Source organism: Rhineura floridana, chromosome 3, assembly GCF_030035675.1.
Source record: "Rhineura floridana isolate rRhiFlo1 chromosome 3, rRhiFlo1.hap2, whole genome shotgun sequence".
NCBI lineage: Eukaryota > Metazoa > Chordata > Lepidosauria > Squamata > Rhineuridae > Rhineura > Rhineura floridana.
In genome coordinates this window covers 210,910,211-210,934,333 of record NC_084482.1, presented here as the reverse complement: position 1 = coordinate 210,934,333, position 24,123 = coordinate 210,910,211, and the positions used below count along the sequence as shown (strand labels likewise).

The 24,123-nt window shown below is 45.6% G+C and overlaps 1 protein-coding gene across 1 annotated transcript; it reads right to left on the bottom strand.

Annotated features, from left to right (window-relative positions):
- Positions 1-9,963: 9,963 nt before the first annotated feature.
- Positions 9,964-19,168, bottom strand: LOC133381434 (zinc finger protein 883-like). The gene is made up of 5 exons (XM_061620541.1): positions 19,088-19,168; positions 17,048-17,130; positions 16,295-16,421; positions 14,283-14,360; positions 9,964-12,335 (listed from the first exon to the last, which is right to left on the bottom strand). Exons 1-5 carry the CDS (start codon positions 19,140-19,142, stop codon positions 10,789-10,791), a joined length of 1,890 nt encoding a protein of 629 aa, XP_061476525.1. The 5' UTR covers positions 19,143-19,168; the 3' UTR covers positions 9,964-10,788.
- Positions 19,169-24,123: the final 4,955 nt, after the last annotated feature.

Sequence of the window (24,123 nt, the reverse complement as noted above, 5' to 3'; positions counted from 1 at the left end):
GTATTTAACATTTATCTAGCGTCTGTATATTGTTGTTGTTATGTGTCTTCAAGTCGATTATGACTTAGGCGACCCTATGAATCAGTGACCTCCAATAGCAATGGAGGTAATAATAAAATTGTTTATGAAAAGAAAAACAGGAGAGGTGTGTTCTGCCTCTTCCTCCTTCACCCCTGAGGCGGGATGATGTAGCCTTGTGAAGATTTATCTGCTAAGCAGAAAATGCGCTCAACATCCTTCTATCAGCCCTGCTGGATCCTGACCAGGGAGTTCTGCACAAGAAAGCGATGGAGGTGATTTGTGGGACTCTGGTCTGTCTTGGTAAGGTTCACTGTTGGATTGTAATACCGATTTTGAAATGCACTATGCCTTTGTGTAATGAACCCAAATATTCTGAGTACTACTTCACCTGGGATTCTTACCCCCTTCAGTTACCTTGAATGGACAGTTATTGACTGTTTTCTCTCTGAACGTGCATCCTGCAGTTATGCCCTTGGATAACAATGGTCCAACTGGTTTAAACTGGCCAAATCATTTGGGAGGTATATTTCAGAATTGTTAGGAATGTGGAGCTACTGACCGATGTGAGAGATGGAGCCAATTTTATTAATGGGTCATCTCTTGTTTCGAGTGCGGAGTGGAAGCATGTCCATCATAGGCTGCCACAAGAGAGATTTTTTGTTGGAAGAGATGACTCTGAGGTGATGTTGCATTGGTCACACTGCTGCAGGAGTCAGCTATGATGCTTCTGCAGATGAGCATTTGGGGAAGGATTTGGGGGCAGTTGTGAATGACGTAAGAACCCCAGAACAGACATACTATCCCTTGTGATCATAAATTGAGATTTGGATATGAGATATCCTTATTACAAGAGTGTATTAGTGTTATAGGTTTTTAAAAAGCTCTTGGTCATGTTCACGAAATCGCATATTCATATTTCTGTTTATTTTTTTGTGAACTGCTGTAGGTACTTATTGTAGAAGAGAGGCTATAAAAATAAAATAGCAAAATAGCAATATTATTCTGGCATGTAAGCAGTGTATTAATTAAATAATAAGAGGAGAAAAAAACTTCTCTATATCCATTTTCTCCCCACCATGAAATAATTTCATACACCTCTATCATGTCGTTCCACACACACACACACACACACACACACACACACACACACACACACACACACACACACACACACACACACACACACACACTTTTCTCGACCTTTTCTCTCTAAACTAAAATATCCCCAAACATTGCAACCTTTTCCTCACAGGGGAGTTTCTTTGACCCCTTGATTATTTTGGACCCCTTTCCAATATGCAGCCCTGTATGCCACTCTGCAAAGATAATAATGCTTGGAAAAACAGAAGGGAGTAGAAAAAGAGGAAGGCCAAACAAGAGATGGATTAAGAACATAAGAACATAAGAAGAGCCTGCTGGATCAGGCCAGTGGCCCATCTAGTCCAGCATCCTGTTCTCACAGTGGCCAACCAGGTGCCTGGTTGATTGATTCCATAAAGGAAGCCACAGACCTGAACTTACAAGATCTGAACAGGGTGGTTCATGACAGATGCTATTGGAGGTCACTGATTCATAGGGTCGCCATAAGTCGTAGTCGACTTGGAGGCACATAACAACAACAACAACAACAATGCCACTCTGAATTTTGCCACAACCATAGCTCTGCTTATCTTCATAACTAATGACGGTCCTGCAGCGCCCTCTTGTGTCCATGTTCCAAAGCTGAAAGAGGTTCTTTATTCTCAGCTGATTTCCCAGAAATGGTCCGTGCATAACTGACTCATAGACTTACAATACGGACTCATACATCTATTGTCTGAGGAAAGGACTTCCTGGTTACCTCTGAAACCTTTCTCCCCTCCCCTCTCTTGACAGCCGTGCATTGGATATATCCTGAAGAAATTGAGGACTTTGGTAAACTTATGATTATTTATTTATTTATTAGATTTATGTCCCACCCTTCCTCCCAGTAGGAGCCCAGGGCGGCAAACAAAAGCACTAAAAACACTCTAAGACATCATAAAAACAGACATTAAAATATCATTAAAACAAAACATAGTAAAACAAAGCATATTTTAAAACATTTTTTTTAAAAAGCTTTAAAAACACATTAAAAAGCAATTCCAACACAGATGCAGACTGGGATAAGGTCTCTACTTAAAAGGCTTCTTGAAAGAGGAAGGTCTTCAGTAGGCGCTGAAAAGATAACAGAGATGGCACCTGTCTAATATTTGAGGGGAGGGAATTCCAAAGGGTAGGTGCCACATCACTAAAGGTCTCTTCCCAGGTTGTGCGGAACAGACCACCAGATAAGATGGTATCTGCAGGAGACTCTCACCTGCAGAGTGCAGTGATTGACTGGGTATATAAGGGACTTTGGTAAACTTATGATTAGGCAGGAACCCTCTCATGCTCTTTCAATTCAGGTCTTACTTTCTGTGGACAAGCTGATGTTCAAATTTTTTGTCTGAAGTTCTGCTGTAAATAAAATCTCCTTTTATTATTCCATTATTTCAGGTTGTCAAGCTGTGGCTGAGAGAGAATGATTTACGACAGCCCTGCAAAGTAGTCTAGTGTTTGTTGTTGTTGTTATGTGCCTCTAAGTTGAACACGACTTATGGCGACCCTGTGAATCAGTCCATTTTGCAAGGGGTGGTATACAGAGACAGTAGCTGTTTGACAACCTTTGCAGTGTAATCCAGTGTTAATAGTCTCTGTGCTGGCGGGGCGCAAAATAAATTGCTGCAGCAGCGCTGGGAGGGAGTGATGAACATCTTGCCTACAGGTCATTTTTGTGATCAACAATGTGGTGTAGTGGTTAGGGTGTTGGACTAGGACCTTGGAAGACCAAGGTTCGAATCCCCACTCAGACATGAAGCTCACTGGGTGACCTTGGGGTAGTCACTGCCTCACTCAGCCTAACCTACCTCACAGGGTTGTTGTGGGGATTAAAGGAGGTGGGAGAGAACTATGTATGCCACCTTGAGCTCCTTGGAGAAAACGGTGGAATATAAATGCAATAAATAATAAATAACCCCTCCCTTTGCTTTCTCACAAGTGTGTGTGTGGGGGGGGAAATAGCAGGATTCCCATTAATGGGATTTGGGATGGATTTTTATCATCAAAATGTCCCACAACAATCAATTTTATGCTGTGTTCTCCATTTCTCTAAACACACAGAGAGGAAAGGCTGTAGCCGAGTGGCTGAGCATCTGTTTTGAAGGTCCCAGGTTCAATCCCTGGCAGTGGTGCAGCGACAAATTCAGACAGTCACCCCACACCCCCTCACAGCCATGCCCCCTTTCCCACTTTCCATCATCTCCCTTTCATCTCACGAGTCCACTACAAAAGATATCCCTTGGAGCCAATGAAAGGGGAGGCTGTGTGTTAGCTAGTGAGAAGAGTCTTCTCATTGGCTGACTCACCTTCTTTCACTCTGATTCGCAACAATCGGCAGGAAAGGACTTTTTTCAGTGGCTAACATGCTCCCTTTTCATGCCGATTGGCTCACACATAGGGACCTGGCTGGGACCTTGCTCCCAAAAAAGTCTATGACCCTCCATGACCCCGGACAGCTACACCCCTGGCATCTCCAGGTAGGCTGGGAGAGACCCCTGTTTGATATCCTAGACAGCCGCTGCCCATCAGTGTAGACAAACAGTACAGACCAATGGTCTGCCTCGTATACGTTCCTACAACCAAATGAACAGAGAATAGTTTGACCTCCCCTTGCCCATCCGGTCGCTTTCTGCCAGAGGCAGATATCTAGCCCCAAATCCCCCATACAAAACATTCTTCAAGTTGCAACCATCCGTTTGATGGGGAAAGTGCCCCCTCCCATCCCAAAAGCACCCCGTGTCTGCCACTTGCAAGCCAACGGGGCACAACGTTTTTGTAACCCCTCCTTTGTAACCCTTCCTTTTGTAAACCTCTTCTTTGCTTACGAAAACAACCTTGTGCCCTGTTGGCATGCAAGCAGAAGACACAGGGTGCTTTTGTCCGAAAACAAAGCCCCAAATGCAGTCCTGACCCCGTTCACCAGAGTGCGTAAACCCCACTGAGTTCAATAAGACCTCTTCCTGGGTAGACGTGATTAAGATAGCCCTGTATGGACTCAACCCAGAAGTTGCCGTGCGTGAGTCTATTTTAATACATTTACACGCACGGGCTTTAATAAACAACATGCCATTTGTCAGTTGGACCGTCCTGGCTCCTTTCCAGTCCTCTGCCGAGGAAAAATGGAAAGTTTCTCATAGGAAAACAGAACAAAACAGAGAAATGCTAAGTGCTATTCAGAGCAGAGATCCACCAAATTTAATAAACCAAACCTTGTCATGTCTATTAATTTAAGTGGGTTTCCTCTGAGTAGGACAACTATTCTATACAACCTGCAGGATCTCAGTGTAGCTATGTTTGGGCAACAGTGAACACACACACACTTTGCCCCCCCCCCTAAGATACAAGGAAAGGCTGGTCTTTTTCACTTTGTTTACAACAGCCCTGCAATGTATCCCAGAATAGTCAATCATTATTATCCTCACATTACAGGGTGGGCAGAGAGCCATGGCTGAGTTGCTTACAACAGCCCTGCAATGTAGTCCGTGGTAGTCTATAGTTATTAGCCTCACATTGCAGGTGGGTGGGCAGAGATGCTTACAGAAGCCCTGCAACGGGGTCCAGTGTAATTATCCTCACACTACACGTTAGAGGGGGCAGAGCTTGGCAAAGTTACTTTTTTGAACTACAACTCCCATCAGCCCAACCCAGTGGCCATGCTGGCTGGGGCTGATGGGAGTTGTAGTTCAAAAAAGTAACTTTTCCAAGCTCTGAAGGGGGGTTGGGAAGGTGGCAGGGGGAAGAGCTAAGAGAGTGTGTGTGTGGCTTCTGACAACTCTGTAATGCAGCCGCCCAGGGAGAGTAGTAACTCAGGAAGCTGCCTTATGGCAGCTTGGACACTTCATACCAGACTAGCCCAGTAGTGTTAGCTCTGACTGGCAGCACCCCTCTGCCAGGGTTCCCCAGGTAGGGAAAGGTCTTTTCCCATCAACTGCTACCTGGCCTTTTTCTAAGTGGGGGTTGAAAGTGGCACCTTCCGCATGCAAAGCAGGTGCTCCCCCACTGAGCTGTGGGCCCTTCCCCACAGTCATCGAAAGACAGCTCTGCCGTGCCACCAGGCTGCCTCATTGGGAGAAGCAGGAAGCAGGACTGATTCCGTCTGCTCTGCTGGAAGACCAGCTCCATCAGGCACCTCCTGCCCCTGAACTATTTCTAGGATGGCTAGTCATTACAACTACTGTTGAAGAATTGGTGCCTGGGTTTGCTTCTTTCCTCTTCCCTCCCTGCCCCCTTTCCCTTGTGTGCTGTGATTTTTAGACTGAGCCTGAGGGTAGGGGCGGTCTTGTATTGATTAATTGTATGTAAGTTATTCTGGGAGGGGGGTTAGCTAAAGAGTGGGGTGCAAATATAATAAATAAACGTATTACAGTGAATTGCACTGGCTGCCAATTAGCTACTGGTCTAGGTTCAAGATGCTGGTTTTGGTATGTAAAGCCCTCTACAGCTTGGGACCAGGATACCTGAAAGATCGTCTCACCCCTTATACACCCAACAGATCACTGTGCTCTGTGCATGCCATCTTCTCAGGAGGTCCGTCCTGTAAGATATAGGAACGGGCAGAGCTTGGAAAAGTTACTTTTTTGAACTACAACTCCCATCAGCCCAATCCAGTGGCCATGCTGGCTGGGGCTGATGGGAGTTGTAGTTCAAAAAAGTAACTTTTCCAAGCTCTGGGAACGGGGCCTTTAACGTTGTGGCAGCTTCCCTTTTGCTGCTGTCTCAGTCGTCTTTTCGGTCCCTATTGAAGACCTTTATTTTCCAACAAGCCATTTAAGTGAAGATCTTTATCCCAGTCTGTGTATGCATTGGATTTGAAATATATTTTATATAAGGAATTGTTTTTAACTGTTTGTACATGTGGAATTATTTTAATGTGTGGAATTGTTTTAATTGATGTCGATGTTTTTACTGTGAGATTTTACTGTTGAGATGTTTTATGGGAAGCAGTTCATAAATGGAATAAAATATATAAAAATAAGCTTTTGTTGACTCATGCTCTGTTTTTATTGTTGTTGTTTTACTGTGAAATCGCTTCAAGGTAATTTACGAGAAGCGATTAATAAATGGACTCAAATAAATAAGCAAATAATGTATTCCTCACTCTGTAATCCTCCTATTGCAGGTGTGGTCACAACCACCACAATGTACCATCATCTCTACAGGTAGCGGCAGAGACCAATAGGCTGCAATCCTATATAGGTGCTGATTTAACTTAGTGGTGCTTACTTCTGAGTAGACATGCATAGGATTGCTCTGGTAGCAACTTATAACTATGCAGGTTGTGGAAGGAGGATCTTTGTTGGAACACAGACAGGAAACAGCATTGCTCCACAGTCTTGAGTCACCAATTGTGTGCAATATAACCACTGCACAAGGCTGGTGCTCTTGGGATCAGGGCCTCTGTGTTTCAGACAGAAATATGTCTCTCTCCCCAGAATACTACTACTAATTTATTATAATTATTATATTAACAACAACAACAATAATCTTCCACCTTTCGTGCAAGGCGTTCAATACACATGGTTCTCACTCTCCCTGCAAGGTAGATTAGGCTCAGAGTGAGCTTGAAAAGGCATTGTGGAAGAAGGATACAACCTTTCCTTCCTTCCTCCCAACGTCACAAGAGCCTGGCTGCTGGGTCAGGCAAAAGACCCATCTAGTTGAGCATTCTTTTCTCACAATGGGCAACCAAATGCCCCAAGAGGAAGCCCACAGCAGGCCCTGACCGAAATAAGGCTTTGTTTCAGGGGGCAGAGAGAGTCTGCCCGTATATCACAGCTTTTTTTCCTTTTTTAAAAAAGCCACCTCCTTCTGCAACAGTTTCCAGTCATAGTGACAAGTGACGTTTCTTATTTCAACAGAACCTCCATTTAAAACATGCCGACATCAATACAAAATCCATGATGGGAAACCCTCAGGACTCAAACCAATTGGTTTTTTTACATAAATTGATGTCAGGGTGTGGAGTCCACAACCCCCACCCCAAGTAACCAAACAAATCTAACCCCATGCTAAGCCATGCTTTTCAATCAATGGTCTTTGAAGAAGCCTGCAAGGAGGACGTAAATGCAACAGCAACATCCTCCCTGCTTGTGATTCCCAGCATACTGCCTCAGACAGTGGAGGGACAACATAGCCATTGTGGCTAGTAGCCATGCTAGTCTTGTCTTCCATGAATGGGGAATAGTTGCTCAGGTCCTGCTTGTGGACTTCCATTTGGGACATCTGCTTGGCTACTGTTAAGAACATTGCTTTATCTCTGTGTCTCTTTTCACTCTTGGGTGCCAATCTGTGGAGTGCATCCAGGCCTTAGCTCAAAAATATCCCTAGAATTGAGTGTCCCGACTGTATGTGAATTGCAGGCCTGCATGCAAACTACACACTTCCTAACAGATTGGTGGAGAGATACGTGCAGACATAGTTGAAATAACCAATACATTGCCTAAGAGATGTGTGCAGACCCAGTTTGGTTCTGGTATTAAACTGTCAAGCCTGAATAGCTTGTAGAACATGCTTTGGACACATCATGAGAAGACATGATTCACTAGGAAAGACAATAATGCTGGGGAAAACAGAAGGGAGTAGAAAAAGAGGAAGGCCAAACAAGAGATGGATTGATTCCATAAAGGAAGCCACAGACCTGAACTTACAAGCTCTAAACAGGGTGGTTCATGACAGATGCTCTTGGAGGTCACTGATTCACAGGGTCGCCATAAGGTATAATTAACTTGAAGGCACATAACAACAAAACCCATCCTTAATTCCCTTGGCTTCTCTTTTCTCTTGCATGTTTCATGCGTGCGTACTTGATATTGGCCCTCGAGTCATGTCGGTCGTATTCTGTTCAGATAATGTTGTGAAAGGGCCAGGAAACTATGGAATGTTTGAAGTGACATCTTTTTAAAAAAACAAAAGTGATGCTGTTGCTCTTTGAATTGCATTTCTGTGTTAAGAAAGCTCCTAGTCTGCTTGCTACTTTGGAATCCTTTGCTTTTGAAAAAAACTGTGTGCCAGAGCATTGTTAATTGTTTTTTGCCAATTTGAAGGAATTGTACAGGCTGGAATCCCTAAAAGTATTCTGCCTTCCTCCCCACTTGTTACTCTGAATTCAGACGCATGCTGCCTCTGACAGAGACACTAGAAGGAAGCATCAGTAACAATCTCACAATACGGATTAGTTACTCCTAAAAATTCTGCATGTCTGAAGTTGCCTTCTAGTGAATCAGACCATTGACATATCTGGTCCAGAATAGTTTATTTCGACAAGCGGTTCTCACTCCCTTCCTGCTATAACAGGTGAAACTGAGGTCCTTTATTTGCCCCCTGGGCAAGTGGGCTGTGACCAAATCCAGCAGAAAGAGCGACATCGACTTAGAAAATGTACTTAATATACATCAGAAGTCCAAACAATGCATTTCAGTTTATGAAAAAAGTTCACGTCTGAAACAATGCACCTGGTTTGACCTGACTCTCTCTGGTTTATCTCAGTGGAGCAGAGCTAGTTTTGCTCACTGCAATGAATCCTGGGAAACCAACCTCTGACCCACATTGCTTGTGACCCTAGGAATCCCCCTTAAAAGCAGACTCCCTGGCTCCAGCTGACATACAAGTGATATTTAATCTGCCCCTTTGAGGTTGTACTATCTCCTTCAAACAAGCAGAGGTGCTAATTTAATTAAAATATGCTCCAAAATATGATAGGCTCCAAAAGAAAATGGAGAAAGTGCCTGTCTGATATGTAAAGTGAGGGAATTCCAAAGGGTAAGGTGCCACCACGTTAAAGACCGTGTTCCTATAACACACAGAAAGGACCTCCTGATGAGATGGTATATGCAAGAGGCCCTCTCCTGTAGAGTCCAGTGACTGGTGGTCCCAATGTGTATAGGGCTTTAATCTTTGAACCCCACAAGATTAAAATTAACTACAAACCTAACATTGCTAAATTCCACACTGGTCCACCTGAATTCCTCTAGTCCTCTAGTGTAACAGTTTAAAGTAAGGCTCACACTGAAGTTCTTTCCATATTCCTTTGAATGGAGTTCAGTGATTTCTAGTAAGGCCACTGCTCATACTAAGGGCACAATCCTAGAGGTATGTAATGTATGCTGGGCTGAAGGGAGTTAGGATACAGCAGATCTCCAGCTGAGCTGGCCAGGTTATGCTGGTATAAATTCCTAATCCCGGCTCAGCCATAGGCTCAACAGAGATAGTTGTAAATTAAGCTGATGTTAAGTCCCCCCAAAGGGGTGTTCCGGGGCTGGAATGAGGAGGGAACTTGCACTGTGTCCCACACATGTTCAGCTCACTCCTGCAGAACCCAATCCCAGTGTAATGAAACCAGGAAAAAAGGGTCATTATGTAAAAACACAAAACAGCTGTGTACTTTGCTCGTTTCCATTGGGCTCTTCCAGCTGAGCCGGCATTCTCTCCTCCAGAGGGCTCCTGAATGGAGTTAGGATCTGGCGTACTTTTAAGCTGGCATCACATCAGCCTAACTTCTCCTCAGCGTAGGACTGCTCTGCTCAGCTCTTTCCACACTCAATGCATTTAAATCGTTCTTCCACTGTATGGCTTCTTTGATGTAGAGTATGGCTACTGCTCTGGCTGAAGTGCTTTCCATGCACCATGCATTTAAATGGTTTATTTCCTGTGCACATACTGTGATATACAGTAAGGTGACTATTCTGACAGAAGCTTTTCCCACAAGTTATGCATTTAAATGGTTTCTCCCCTGAGCATTTGCTGATTTATAGTAAAGATTATTTTATTTATTTGTTTATTAGATTTATATCCTGCCCTTCCTCCCAGTAAGAGCCCAGGGCAGCAAACAAAAGCACTAAAACCACTCTAAAACATCATTAAAACAGATTTTAAAACATATTACAACAAAACATATTTTAAAACATTTTTCAAAAAAAGATTTAAAAACATCTTAGAAGCAATTCCAACACAGAGTATTTAAAAGGCTTTTTGAGGGGAGGGAATCTCCAAAGGGTAGGTGCCACTACATTCAAGGTCCACTTCCTATGTTGTGCGGAATGGATCTCCTGCTAAGACGGTATCTGCAGGAGGCCCTCATCTGCAGAGCGTACTGATTGACTGGGTATATAAAGGGTGAGACGATCTTTCAGTTATCCTGGTCCCCAGCTGTATAGGGCTTTGTACACCAAAACCAGAACCTTGAACTTAGCCTAGCAGCTAATAGGCAGGCAGTTCAATTCTGTCAGCAGCGGGGTGACAAGTTGGCGATACCCTCCCCAGTGAGCAGTCATGCCGCCACGTATTGCACCAGCTGCAGCTTCCAGACCAACCTCAAGGGCAGCCCCACATACAGCGCAATGATGCTCTCTCCACACTCAATGGATTTAAATTATTCCTCCATTGTATGGGTTCTTTGATGTAAAGTAAGACTACTGCTCTGGCTGAAGCTCTTTCCATACTCCAGGCATTTAAATGCTTTCTCCTATATGTGTTTGTTGATGTCTAGTAAGGGTTCCCCTATCTCTGAAGTGCTTTCCACACTCCATGCATTTACATGGTTTCTTCCTATGTGGATTCTTTTATGCTTAGTAAAGTTTTCCCCCTATATGGGTTTGCTGATGAAAAGTAAGGTCATCATTCCGACTGAAGCTCTTTCCACACTCCATACATTTAAATGCTTTCTCCTGTATGTGTTTGTTGATGTCTAGTAAGGGTTCCCCTATCTCTGAAGCTCTTTCCACACTCCATGCATTCAAATGGTTTCTCCCCTGTGTGGCTTCTTTGATGTACAGTAAGTTTACTGCTCTGGCTGAAGCTCTTTCCACACTCCATACATTTAAATGGTTTCTCCCCTGTGTGAGTTCGTTGATGTACAGTAAGGTGACTACGCACTCTAAAGCTCTTTCCACACTCCATACAGTTAAATGGTTTTTCCCCTGTGTGGGTTCTTCGATGTACAGTAAGTGAACCGCTCTGCCTGAAGTTCTTTCCACATTCCATACATTTAAATGTCTTCTCCCCTGTGTGCGTTTGTTGATGTTTAGTAAGAGTTCCCCTGTCTCTGAAGCTCTTTCCACATTCCATGCATTTAAATGGTTTCTCCCCTGTGTGTGTTCGTTGATGTACAGTAAGCTCACTACTCACACTGAAGCTCTTTTCACACTCCATACATTTAAATGGCTTCTCCCCTGTGTGTGTTTGCTGATGTACAGTAAGCCTATTGCTCTGGCTGAAGCTCTTTCCACACTCCATGCATTTAAATGGTTTCTCCCCTGTGTGGGTTCTTTGATGTACAGTAAGTTTACTGCTCTGGCTGAAGCTCTTTCCACACTCCATGCATTTAAATGGTTTCTCCCCTGTGTGGGTTCTTTGATGTACAGTAAGTGAACCACTCTGCCTGAAGCACTTTCCACACTCCATGCATTCAAATGATTTCTCCCCCGTGTGAATTCTTTGATGCATACTAAGTGAACTGCTTTCCCTGAAGCTCTTTCCACAAGCTGTGCATTTAAATGGTTTCTCCCCCGTGTGGATTCTTTGATGTATAATAAGATGACTACTCCCACTGAAGCTCTTTCCACACTCCATGCAGTTAAATGGCTTCTCCCCTGTGTGGGTTTGTTGATGTACAATAAGCTGACTACTCACAATGAAGCTCTTCCCACACTCCATGCACTTAAATGGTTTCTCTCCTGTGTGTGTTTGTTGATGTTTAGTAAGGGTTCCCGCATCTCTGAATCGCTTTCCACATTCCATGCATTTAAATGGCTTCTCTCCTGTGTGGCTTCCTTGATGTTTAGTAAGGTTACTACTACAGCTGAACCTCTTTCCACATTCCATGCACTTAAATGGTTTCTCCCCTGTGTGGGTTCGTTGATGTACAGTAAGGTGACTACTCACACTGAAGCTCTTTCTACACACCATACATTTAAATGGTTTCTCCCCTGTGTGGGTTCTTTGATGTACAGTAAATGTACTGCTGTGGCTGAAGCTCTTTCCACACTCTGTGCATTTAAATGGTTTCTCCCCTACGTGGTTTCTTCGATGCAATATCTGAGAAGTAGTGGATATCTTCCTCCTATTCTTTGATTGGTTTCTTGCAGACTTTTTTGGTCCCCCATGATTTCCAAGCACCTCTTTTTGTGCTTCACGCATGGCTGTTACCAATGACATCATATCTGGTTCCCTATGATTCTCATTCTTCTGCCCATCAACTCCTGGGGGGGGGGGAGGGAGGAAAAAAAATGTTGGAATTGCAAGGCAAAAACAAAGGATCTCATCACAGATCAAGCCCAATTGGCTGCTTCTCAGATTTTTACATCTCTACAATTCTCCCCATTTCTCCCTGTATGCCCAGCTGAACCGAAGGTTCCCTGAATATTCTACCGTCTCACCCAACAGCGTGAATTCCTTTCTGGTCCATATGCCACTTGATTTCACTAAAGCCAGATGTGTCTGGTTTTTCCTCCTCCTGTGCTACAACTGCAGCAGGTGTGTTTTCGCAATGGGATGCCTCAGGACACAGTCCCCTTACTTTTTTCCTCCTGGCCCCCTCCTAGAATCGCTCTGTCTCTACAGCCAATCAGGTTGTGAGCTGAGCAGTCACTATAGCCAATAAGCAGTCAGATTGGCTTCTACTGTTTGTTGTTGTGTGGAAGAAACAGTCAGGAGGATCTGGGAGATAGACGTTTACATAGAGAGGAGCCCAGGTACTTGCTTTCCTATGATCACCGCAAGGTCAGACCGCCAGCCAGCAGCAAGGTTTGGCAGAGTGATTGGGGCTTGCTTTAAAAAAAAAAGTTGTGAAGGGAAGTATGGAGCAGTGGATGGATCCCTGCATGCTGAAGATGCTGTTGTCTGCCAACAGGTGCTTCCTTTCTTTTAACCCATGGAGGATTTTTCTGAAGGGGGCTGTTCAAGCAGACAGAGAGAGAGAGAGAGAGTGCTTTTGTTCAAGGTGGCTTTACTCCTAAGTAAATGTGCCTTCGCGGGCAGCCTTACAGGCCATTCCTATGCATGCTTACTCAAAAGTAAGTCCCACTGCGTTCAGTGGGACTTACTACCAGGTTAGTGTGTATCTTAATAACAACTGTAGGAAAGTCATCAGAAAACTCAGACAATGCAAATGTAATACCATGCGAGTGATCTTTTTTGGGGGAGGGGGAAGCTCCACTCTAAAGTGGTAGCTAGAAACCTTCTCAGATTGGTGCCTTACTCTTTTGAAGCAGAGAAAGTCTGTTGCTAACTCCCTCTCTCTCTCTTTATTTTTTTAAGGAAAAAAAATCAAGAAAAGGGGGGGATATGTGATTTTGTTCCAGCCCAAAGCCAGGAGTTAGGGCGGGAAAGAGAGAGAAAAATAAGTTGGGGGATATATATTTGTGTGTGTGTGTGTGTGTGTGCAATAGGGTTGCCAGGTTCAATCCCTGAGACTGATGTTCTTGCAACACTGTAATGGGAAAAACCACAAGGTGGAATTCTCCCTTTCCCCTGCACAACTTTTAAAGATACAAACCTTTATCTTTAAAGGTTGTGTAGGGGGGAGAATTCCACCTTGTGGGTTTTCCCATTACAGTGTTGAAAGAACACCTGCATTTGGCTGACTTTCTCTTCACCTAAAGATACAGGATCAGTCTCAGGCCATGAACCTGGCAACCCTACTGGAAAATGACCAATGTACGACCAATTTTTAAAAAGGGATCCAGAGGGAATCGTGCACTTGGACTTTAAAAAAGCTTTTGACAGTCCCTCACCAAAGACTCCAGAGTAAGCTTAGCAGTCATGGAATAAGAGAAGTCCTCTTGTGGATCAGCAAAAGCGGTCTTTGAAGCAACCTCCCCCCACAGCTCTTTTGAAGGAGGGGGGACTCTGCTTCAAAGAGGGTTTTGCACCTTTAAAACAGTCAGCATGCTCTCAATGGGGCAACTATTGCCTTCAGGTCCTGCTTGCGCACTTCTGATAGGCATCTGCTTGGCCACTGTGAGGCCTGATGCTCAGCTTGATGGGCCACTGGCCTGATCCAGCAGGCTCTTCTTACATTCTTACAGGCACCTATGATGTCCTCAGGAGAACTCTCATCCTGATGGGTTAATCTGCCATCAATGATATCACACAGGAACTGAAAAATCTCAGACCAAAAGGGCCCCACAACACAGCTAAGCATCTACCTGCTGATGTCTCCTCTTCTTTGAGATCCTGGATCACCGGATCTTCTCCTTCTTCCCAACAAGAATAGATGTATGCCCCTGTCAAGGAAATGGATGAGACTAGTTACTTTTGACCCAAAATATTCAGCCATTCCAAACAGAGCTATTTAAAGGTAAGAAGAGGTATAATTTTGATTGTATAACTCTTGCACCCCATGAATAGGACAGGACCCTGTGGACCCAGCTGGATAAGTCTGGCACTTGTGAACATGCACTCACTGGGCATAAAACTCAGCTTGAAAGGCCTGTTGGGGATGACACTGCAGAACTTCCCAAAGCCAGCTGTTTTGTTTTGGCAAATCTTCTTTTATGGCGATTCACATCAAAGCCACTTTAATATGTTCCCATCAACACCATTAGCTTTTTGGTGTCTTGGTGTGAAAAATAAATCAGTCACAGCACTAGAAATATGTATATACATTATGTTTGTGGTGTGTGTGTATGAGAGAGAGAGAGAGAGACAGAGAGAGAGAGAGAGAGAAAGGAGACACAGGTGAAGCAAACTTTGTCCCACGTCAGATTTCTGAAAGAGAAAAGAATTACACATTTCACATGAATGCTCCCTTCTCAAACAGTGGAGCACTGTCAGAGGCAGCAGTAGCAGCAAAAGCAGCAGGAACAGAGAAGGGATCTTTGCAACATCTGCTCCCCCTACTCTCAGCAACAACAACAACGGATGCCAGTTCACAGCCACCTGAACAGTGATTGCTGCGAGGTGTGGCAGTGTCACCTCAAGAGCAGCAAGGATATGCCACCTTTCTGAGAATGGCCGATAGGTTGAAGACGGAGGGTTCCCTGAATAGGAGTCAGGGATGAGATGTGTTGTACGGGGAAAGCTGGGGTGAAGATTCCCAGGTGGGAGCTAAGAGAGTCAGCCAGGGCAGGGGAGGAAGTGCAGTGGGGAAAATCACAGGCACTGAAGATCACAGGCACCAGAAACAACTGTGGAAATGGTGGTAGTTTAACTCTTTTATCCTGCACACATACCTTTTTACATATTACACACACACTCTCTTTCTCTCTCTTTGACCTATATCTGGCAACACACGCACACACATATATTGCTGCCGCTCCTCAGGGGGGAAAGAGAGAAGAGTAACGATATTGTGTATTGTTTCTTATTACTGGTTTGTCATTTTGTTGTATTTTTTTCAGCTCCGCTATTAAGCTGATTTTTATTTATTTATTTTTATTTATTTAGATGATTTATTCTACACCACCTTTTGGACAGTCTGCAGGGCAGTTTACAATGAAAATAAGTGGAAATACAACATACAAAAAAAAAATAATAACAGTGGAGGTATTGTGCCTTTTGATGGACTATGTAGTGGCAAATTCCGACGTGCAGGGTCCCTTCATGACAGTCACCGCTACGCCCCCTTCTAAGATTATAGAACAATCTGGCCTGGCTTGAATACTGCTCTCTGCTTCTCTATCACTGTCCTTTCTCAGTGTCAGGGATTCTGCTTGAACTACTGAATTCAGTGTCTACATGTTTCTCTCCTGCTGCTTCCAAACTGCTTGATGATGCAGATGGGATGCTCTCATCAGGATTCACTGTCTCTTCCTCTGCAATTACAGAATTCTCACTGAATGACAATTTCTAACAGCAGGAAGCAGAAGTCAGGTCACACGGAATGATCAAAAAGCCTCAGGAATGTAGGAAGCTGCATTATACCAGGTCAAAGTCTTTCTCCATCTAGTCCAGCCTTGTCTACTGCAACTAGCCGGGGATCTCCAGGATCTCAGGCACACCGAGATCTTTCTCACCACCCTCCCTGCTCATCCCCTTCCCCCGCTGGAGATGCCAGCTATTGAACCAAGATTCTTCTGCATGCAAAGCAGGTGCTCTCCCACTCAGCTCCCGACACCTATTTCCATCACAACATCCCTGCAGTGCAGGGTTCAATGGCACAAATACTAAATTCACACCTTCCACATTTATCAGGCAAGAAACCAAAGAGTGCCCTTACCTAGAGAGGCCACCGTCTTGTAATTCTCTTCCATGACTTCCCTATGCAGAGCTCTCTGCTCAGGATCCAGCAGAGCCCACTCCTCCTCGGAGAAATACACAGCCACCTCCTCAAAGGTCAAGGGAGCCTGGAAGAGGAAGAAGAGGAAAATGCAATCTCTCCAACATGCACTCTTCTAGTCTGAAAGGGGATGTGGTCACAGGGTAGTTGCATGAGGGCTTTTGTTGACATATTTGTTGTTGTTGTTATGTGCCTTCAAGTCAATTACGACTTATGGCGACCCTATGAATCAGTGACCTCCAATAGCATCTGTCATGAACCACCCTGTTCAGATCTTGTAAGTTCAGGTCTGTGGCTTTCTATAATTAGGTCACTTTGAGATCTTGCAGTGACAGCCTCCAACTTGAATGGCTTTAAAATATTACACAAATTCATGGAGGATGAGGCTATCAAGGGCTACTAGCCATGACGGCTATGTTCTACCTCTGAATACCATTAGCTGGGAATCACAAGAGGGGAGAGTGCTGTTGCTCTTGGGTACTGCTTGCCTAAGGGCTTCCTGTAGGCACCTGGTTGGCCACTGTGAGAACAGGATGCTGGACTAGGTGGGCCTTTGGCTGGTCCAGCTTCTTGGCTCTTCTTAGGCAGCGTTAAAAGTAGAGGCAAAAAGGAAGATTCTCTCCCTGCCACCCAACCCAGAGAGAGGCACCTGGGCTGTCCTCTCTGTCTCTCACCCAGTGATCTTTCACTTACCTGAGGTGGCTGCCCAGCACCTCTTCCCACTCTTCTCCAAGGAAGAGACAATCCGGACGGTCCCTCTGAGGCCATTGTGCTGCCTGTGGGGAAGATGGAGGAGGAGGAGTCAATTAGGCCACCTTTGGGACTCTCACAGATTTTGCCACAATGTGGAATAGCTCTCAAGAGCCTGCAGGGGAGCAACAGGGGATGGGAGGAATTTCCTAACATATACAAATGTGGATGTGAGTGTTGTAAATATTATGAGTGGCCCAAAGTTTGTGTGGGGTAGAGGCTCTAAACTATTTCAGCACATCACTTTCCTCTGCTGTTTTGCTTCTGGATGCCTGACCTACAAAAGGCCTTAAATTTCTCTCAGAGCCCTCCTCTGTTTCTTCCAGACTGTCCTCCATGCTAGGGGGCAGGACATCTTGCCTCCTTTGCTACCTCCAATCAACCCACCCACGTTGGTCCCCCCACCCATCTCATCTCCAGTCCGGCTTCTGCAAAGCCTCTCCTTCCTACCCACCACAGAGTCTCTCCTTCAACTTGTCTCCCATTTCAGGCTGTGTTATTGGGGTCTCTTCATCATGTCTCATGCATATTTTTGTGCACATCTCAATCTCTGAGCAACGAGAGACCTCCAGAGGCTCCACTGTTTATCCAGGGTTTGGTATCTCTGGAATGAAAGTCAGCAGAGACTGTGGTTGTCTTTAGGATATGTGCTTTTATTTACACGTGTACACAATGAGCATAAGATGGAGGGGATCTCGGCATTAACAGTCCAACAGATTTTGGTTCCCCATCAGGTTTCTAGACGAGCCCTCAAAGCCGTAGATTTGGGATGGAGCACAGAGAGCAGGCCTCCCTGTGTGTCTTTCCAGCTTTACCTCAGACTAACTCTGAAATAAAGTTTCAGTTTCAATTTCAACTCTACCACAGACCACTTCTTAGTTCTAGGATAAGGGAGCTTTCAGTTGGGGGAGAAGGGCCTCTCTTCTGAAAGCGTTCCTATGGCAACAATTGCTTTCCTGGCCAAATCTTTACACATGCTGATTTCCCCCCCCCCCCGAGCTGTCACATTTCTACCCCATCCTCCAGTCTAAGTGTATTACTCTGCACCCTCCTAAAGTGTTCTCTGTTTGTGTGTGTATACTTTCTGACTTCAGCTAAAATATAGTCTACTATAAGCATCACATTCTTCGCTCCACCCTCTTTTGTGAAGGAATATAGCCCTCAGACTGGAGAAAGCTCTCCCTCACCAGCACTAACCATGGCCTTACACCCAGTTGTTCATCTAGGCCCACCTCACAGGGTTGTTGTGAGCATTGCCTACTAGGCATTATATGCTGGACCTTCTGTAGCACCCGGAAGCCCTCCCGCCAAGGTGGGTGATCCAAAGGCAAGGGGTGAAGCTGGGCAGAAGGGATGCGGCCAGCACCAGCAGATAAAGACCCTCAGCCCCCTCCACTGGACCAATCCTGCCAGAGGAGCTGAGATCCACCACAGGGGGCATTGACCTTCCCCTCTCCAACACACTCCCAAGGGGAGGTCTGGAGAAGGCTCTTAACCCCCAGTGCAGCTGAGGGGGGGCATTTATTTTCTCCATCCTCTGCCTTGAGACACTTTAGAAGAGCCTGCTCAGTTTCAATGCCCCCCTTTGGGGTCTTTCCTCCAGATCTGGGGCCGAAAGGCATCACAACAAATCCCCCTTTTCTCCCCCAAAGTGCCCCCCGGAAGGCTATTTCCTTTCTGCCAAGGCAGCCCAATCCGATCAGCCCCTTATCTATAGATTGCAAGAAGGGAACTGAGAAGAGGGGACTCTTTTCTCCCCCCCCAACACATTCTTGACCCCCTAACTTTTCTCAGGGAGAAACGTCACGTAGTCGCATCCGCTCCCCATAAAGTGTTTCCCCCAAAAGACTGCTTCTTCTGTACCAAGGGGCCCATTCGCCCTCTCCCCGGGGCTGCAGATCCCCTGAAGCGGGGAGGGGTTTGGCTGGGCTGAAAAGAAGGACCCTGCAGTGGCGACCCTGCAGCCCTTTACAGCGGGGCTACCTGGATCAGCCCCCCGCCCGCCAGCCTTATGCGGAGTCGGAGCATTGGGACCCATCTAGCTCAGTGCGGTCGGCACTGGCAGGCAGCGGCTCTCCGGGGTTCCAGCAGGGAGTTTCTCCCAGCATGCCCGGAGACGGATGCCGCGGGTGGGACCTTCTGTAGGCAAAGCGGGCGCCCCGACCCTGAGCTCCAGCTCCCTTCCCCCCGTTTCTCCCCAAGCCCCCTCCCCCCGTTTCTCCCTTCCCCGGGCACTGTCTGCGGATTCAGGAGGGGAAAAGCAAATTTCTTCTGTCCCCCCCGCCCCCGTTTCACCTCTCTGTCCTCGGCGCGCTCCAGGCTCCGCCCCCTCCTGCCTCTTAATGGCGAATGGAGGCCAGGGAAAGGCCCCACTATCGCCACCTGCCGGCAGAAACCTCGCAGCACACCTTCCCAGCCTTGCCCTAACAAAGCGGCAGAGAAACCTCCCAGCCCCAAAGATGCTTATTTGGACGGGGCGATCCCGGATCAGACCCCTCCTTCCCTTCCGTATTCTCCTTCCCTCCTCTAAAAGGTCCTGCCTCACTAGGAGTTAGAGCTCGGTTCTTTGACCCACTGAATGACTAAATAGCCGGACCTCTCCCCACCTCTCTTGCAAGCCACTGCCCTCTCCCCCTGCACAGCCTTAACGGGCCTTTCTGCCTCGGGCGTTTGCAGACGGCTTCAAAAGCCCTTTGAAAAGTTGCAGCAGCAATTAGCGGGGGAGAGGCGAGTGAGCGTTTGCAGCAGAAACAACAAAAACAATTATCCCCCCCTTCTTTCCAGCTCTCTGATCTCCCTGGTTTTGATGCAAATCAGGGCAGAGAGCTCCTGCCTGTGATCTAACACGTCAGGATCGGGACTTGGGTGACGGTGAACGCTGCCTTCGCTTCCTTGGATTCAGCGCAGTTGATAATTGTGTAACGTTTTGCATCAACAGGAGACATTCAGTGCCTCAGCTGTGCAGCTAGCTGCCAGCCTTATTCATTCATTCTCCCAACTAATGCTGCAAATTGGTGACCTCGTTTTGTATTTTCTGTTTAGGCGCCTAGGAAGCCACCTTGTTACTTGGAGATGCGAGGGTGTGCGTGTGTGGGGGTAGCAGACTGAACCTGGAACCTTCTGCATGCAAAAGGGATGCTCTACCACTCAGCTACAGCTGTTGCTGGTCCATTTTCACTCTTTTGGGTCTATGACATGTTGTTAAATTGTCTGATATGTGCATTAAAATGTTAATGATGGTTTAAGCTGCCTTGTGTATCTAAATGCCTAGTCTTACTATATAATGAAAGGTAAGCTGTTATGCCATCATGATGTCATGCAGCATGACGTAGGAGGCAGGGCGTGACGGCAAAGACAAATTACCAGGGGAACAGGCAGGCTATGCCATCGCTGGACAGGCCCGGGAAGGCTGGGCGCGAGAGGTGGGTGTTAGCGGGGGGGGGAGAGGCCTGGCATGAATCTCCCAAACACAGCCCCTCCAAGAAATTCCTGACTTGTGTTGGAGTTAACTTTCTCGTACAGTAAGAGGAAGAAGCAACCAGAGGATCAGCTATCCTAACCAATAGAGATTATTTGGTGGATGAAGTGGCAGTTACGGGAACTCTGGGGGAAAGTGACCACACCATACTTGAATTCTTGATTTTAACAGAAGCAAAAGCTGAGAGTAGCCGTATGCTCACCTTGGACTTCAGGAAAGCTGATTTTAATAAACTCAGAACAATGGTAAGTACGGTTGCATGGCAAGTGAGAAACGATGGATGGGAGTTTCTGAAAAAGGAAATTCTAAAGGCACAATAGCAAACAATTCCATCGAGGAAAAAAGGGGGAAAACAGCAGAAGAAGCCAATGTGGCTTCATAGAAAGCTTAGAGATGACCTGAAAACAAAAAAGGACACATAAAGGAAGTGGAAGGAAGGCCAGGCCACGAAGGAAGAGTACAGGCAGGTATCACGGAATTGCAAGCATGGCGTCAGGAAGGCTAAAGCTGAGAATGAGCTGAGGTTAGCGAGGGATGCCAAAAGCAACAAAAAAGCTTTCTTCAGGTACATCCATAGTAAAAGCGAGAGAAAAGAAATGGTGGCACAGCTACTCAGTGAGGATGGCAAAATGATAACAGATGACAACAGAAAAGGGCAGAAGTACTCATTTTAGCACTTCGTCTTTGTCTTCTCCCAAAAGAGGGTCTATGACTCTCCTGGGAAATGTGAGGTTGAAGGGGCAGGATTGCAACTTGAGATTGATAGACAAATGGTCAAGGAATACCTAATCGCTTTGAACGAGTTCTAATTTCCAGGGCCCGATGAACTGCATCCCAGAGTATTGAAAGAACTCACTGAAGAACTCTCGGAACCGCTGTCTATTATCTTTGCAAAATCATGGAAAATGGGTAAAGTGCTGGATGAATGAAGGCTATTGTTATATCTATCTTCAAAAGGGGCAAAAAGGAGGAAGCTAGGAACTACAAACCAGTCAGCCTGACATGGATCTCTGGGAACATCAGGAAAAACTTCCAAACTGTTAGAGCGGTATGACAATGGAACCAATGACCTAGAGAGGTGGTGGGCTCTCCAACACTGGAGGCCTTCAAGAGGCAGCTGGGCAGCCCCATGTAGAGTATGCTTTAATTTGGATTCCTGCGTTGAGCAGGAGGTTGGACTCAATGGCCTTATAGGCCCCTTCCAACTGTATGATTCTATGATTATTCCACAGGAAGGGCTTACCCTTTGCAAGGCAAAACTCTATGCCCTGACCTGACAATGCCTTCCAGCTACAAGAAAGATACTAGCCCTCCTTTTCCCTCTCTCTCTCTCTCTCTCTCTCTCTCACCCGCCTTCCCTAGCACAAATCTGTGTATTGGTTTTGGGTAGACAGGGACTCTTTATTCTCTCTAAGATTAGGTGGGTAAAATTACAAATTGCTGCCTGCAGATCAGACATTTTTGACTCTATGGGATGTAGCTCTATGCTCTCTGTTTCATTTTCTGTGTAATAAAATCATCCTTTTGGTACAGAGTTTTGGTCTGAATTCTTTAATTGGGGTGTATGAGGGCAGAAGAGGACACTCATTAGGGCTGACGTACATTTATCTCCAGCACAAAATCTATTTCCTCTCACATAAGCATGTTGGGGTCGTAATTGTGGGGTGGACACACACTTAGACCCAGACATACCACATAATACATAATCCACACACAAATAATAAAGGAAAACCAAAAATCAAATTATATATAAAAACTGTTGCAATACCATGATTAAATGGGAAAATAAAGTGAAGAAAACTATTTTAGATACGTATTTAACAAAATTTGTATACTGCTGAACTGTAAATAATGAACAGCCATCTGTCAGGAATGCTTTGATTTGGATTCCTGCATTGAGCAGGGGGTTGGACTTGATGGCCTTATAGGCCCCTTCCAACTCTACTATTCTATGATGAAACTATTTGTAACGGTTTTTTTACAAAGCATATAAAATATTCATTACAAATCAATTAAAAAATCAACATGTAAAAACAAGTTTAAAAAAGAAAAGTGAATAAAATCAACAGTTAAAAGTGGCCACTACATACAAGGATCAGCTAAAAAGGTTTGCTCAGAAAGGAAGGTCTTCAATAGGCCCCAAAAGAAAGTGGAGAAAGTGCCTGTCTGATATGTAAAGTGAGGGAATTCCAAAGGGTAAGGTGCCACCACGTTAAAGACCGCGTTCCTATCACACACAGAAAGGACCTCCTAATGAGATGGTATGTGCAAGAGGCCCTCTCCTGTAGAGTCCAGTGACTGGTTGGGTATATAAGAAGTAGATGATCTTTTAGGTATCCTGGTCCCAATGTATATAGGGCTTTAATCTTTGAACCCCACAAGATTAAAATTAACTACAAACCTAACTTTGCTAAATCCTGCACTGGTCCACCTGACTTCTTCCAGTCCTCTAGTTTAAATATTTAAAGGCTCACACTGAAGTTCTTTCCACATTGCATGCATTTGAAGGGAATTCTGTGATTTCTAGCAAGGCTACCGCTCACACTAAGGGCACAATCCTATAGGTATTTATGCTGGGGTGAGGGGAGTTAAGATACGGCAGAACTCCGGCTGAGCTGACTGTGTCCTGGCTCAGCCAGGCTATGCTTGTGCAAGTCCCTCATCCTGGCTCACCCAGCCCAACCCAGCTCAGCAAGGGCTCAGCTGCCTCAACTTTGTAAATTAAGCTGGTGTACGTCCCTCAGAAAGAGGTGTTCCGGGATATGTCGGGCTGGAACAAGGAGAGGGGACTTACGCTGTGTTCTACACATGTTCAGCATGCTCCTGCAGGTCCCAATCCCAGCATAAGTTAAACCAGGAAAAGGGGTCATTATGTAAAAACATAGAATAGCTCTGTACTTCTTTACTTTTCTTTCCATTGGGCTCTGCCGGCTGAGCTGGCATTCTCCCCTCCAAAGGGCTCCTGACTGCAGTTAGGATGTGGCGTACTTTAAGCTGGAGTAACTTCAGCCTAGCTTATCCTCGATGTAGGATTGCTCTGCCCTGCTCTTTCCACACTGTGTTACACTAAAGGCAAAATCCTATAGGCATGTATGCCAGACTGAGGGAAGTTAGGATACGGCTTATCTCCAACAGAGCTGGCTGGGTCCTGACTCAGCCAGGCTATGATGGTACAAGTCCCTCATCCTGGCTCAGCCACAGCTAAACTGGCCCAACCAAGCTCAGCGAGTGCTAAGGTGGCTCAACTGAGACAACTGTAAGTTTCAGTTTAAACTTAAACCAGTTTAAGTCCCCCAGAAAGGGGCATTCTGGGGTGTGCATGTTGGGAACTAGACCGAGGGGACAGGACTTCACACTGTATCCTACACACATTCAGCTCATTCCTGCAAGTCCCAATCCCAGCATGTTAAAACAGGAAAAAAAGTTCATTTAAGTAAAAACACATGATAACTCTGTAATTTGCTCCTTTAATTGTCTTTCCCTTGGGCTCTGCTGGCTGAGCCAACATTCTCCCCTCCAAAGGGCTCCTGAATGGAGTTTA

Bases quoted from the DNA above. Each gene is read 5' to 3' on its own strand.
- LOC133381434 (XM_061620541.1), bottom strand. From the start codon at position 19,142: ATGGGTCCCAATGCTCCGACTCCGCATAAGGCTGGCGGGCGGGGGGCT. The intron at 17,131-19,087 runs GTAGCCCCGCTG...TCTTCCCCACAG, and splicing joins CGGGCGGGGGGCTGATCCAG to GCAGCACAATGGCCTCAGAG. The intron at 14,361-16,294 runs GTAAGGGCACTC...TTTCCTTGACAG, and splicing joins CAAGACGGTGGCCTCTCTAG to GGGCATACATCTATTCTTGT.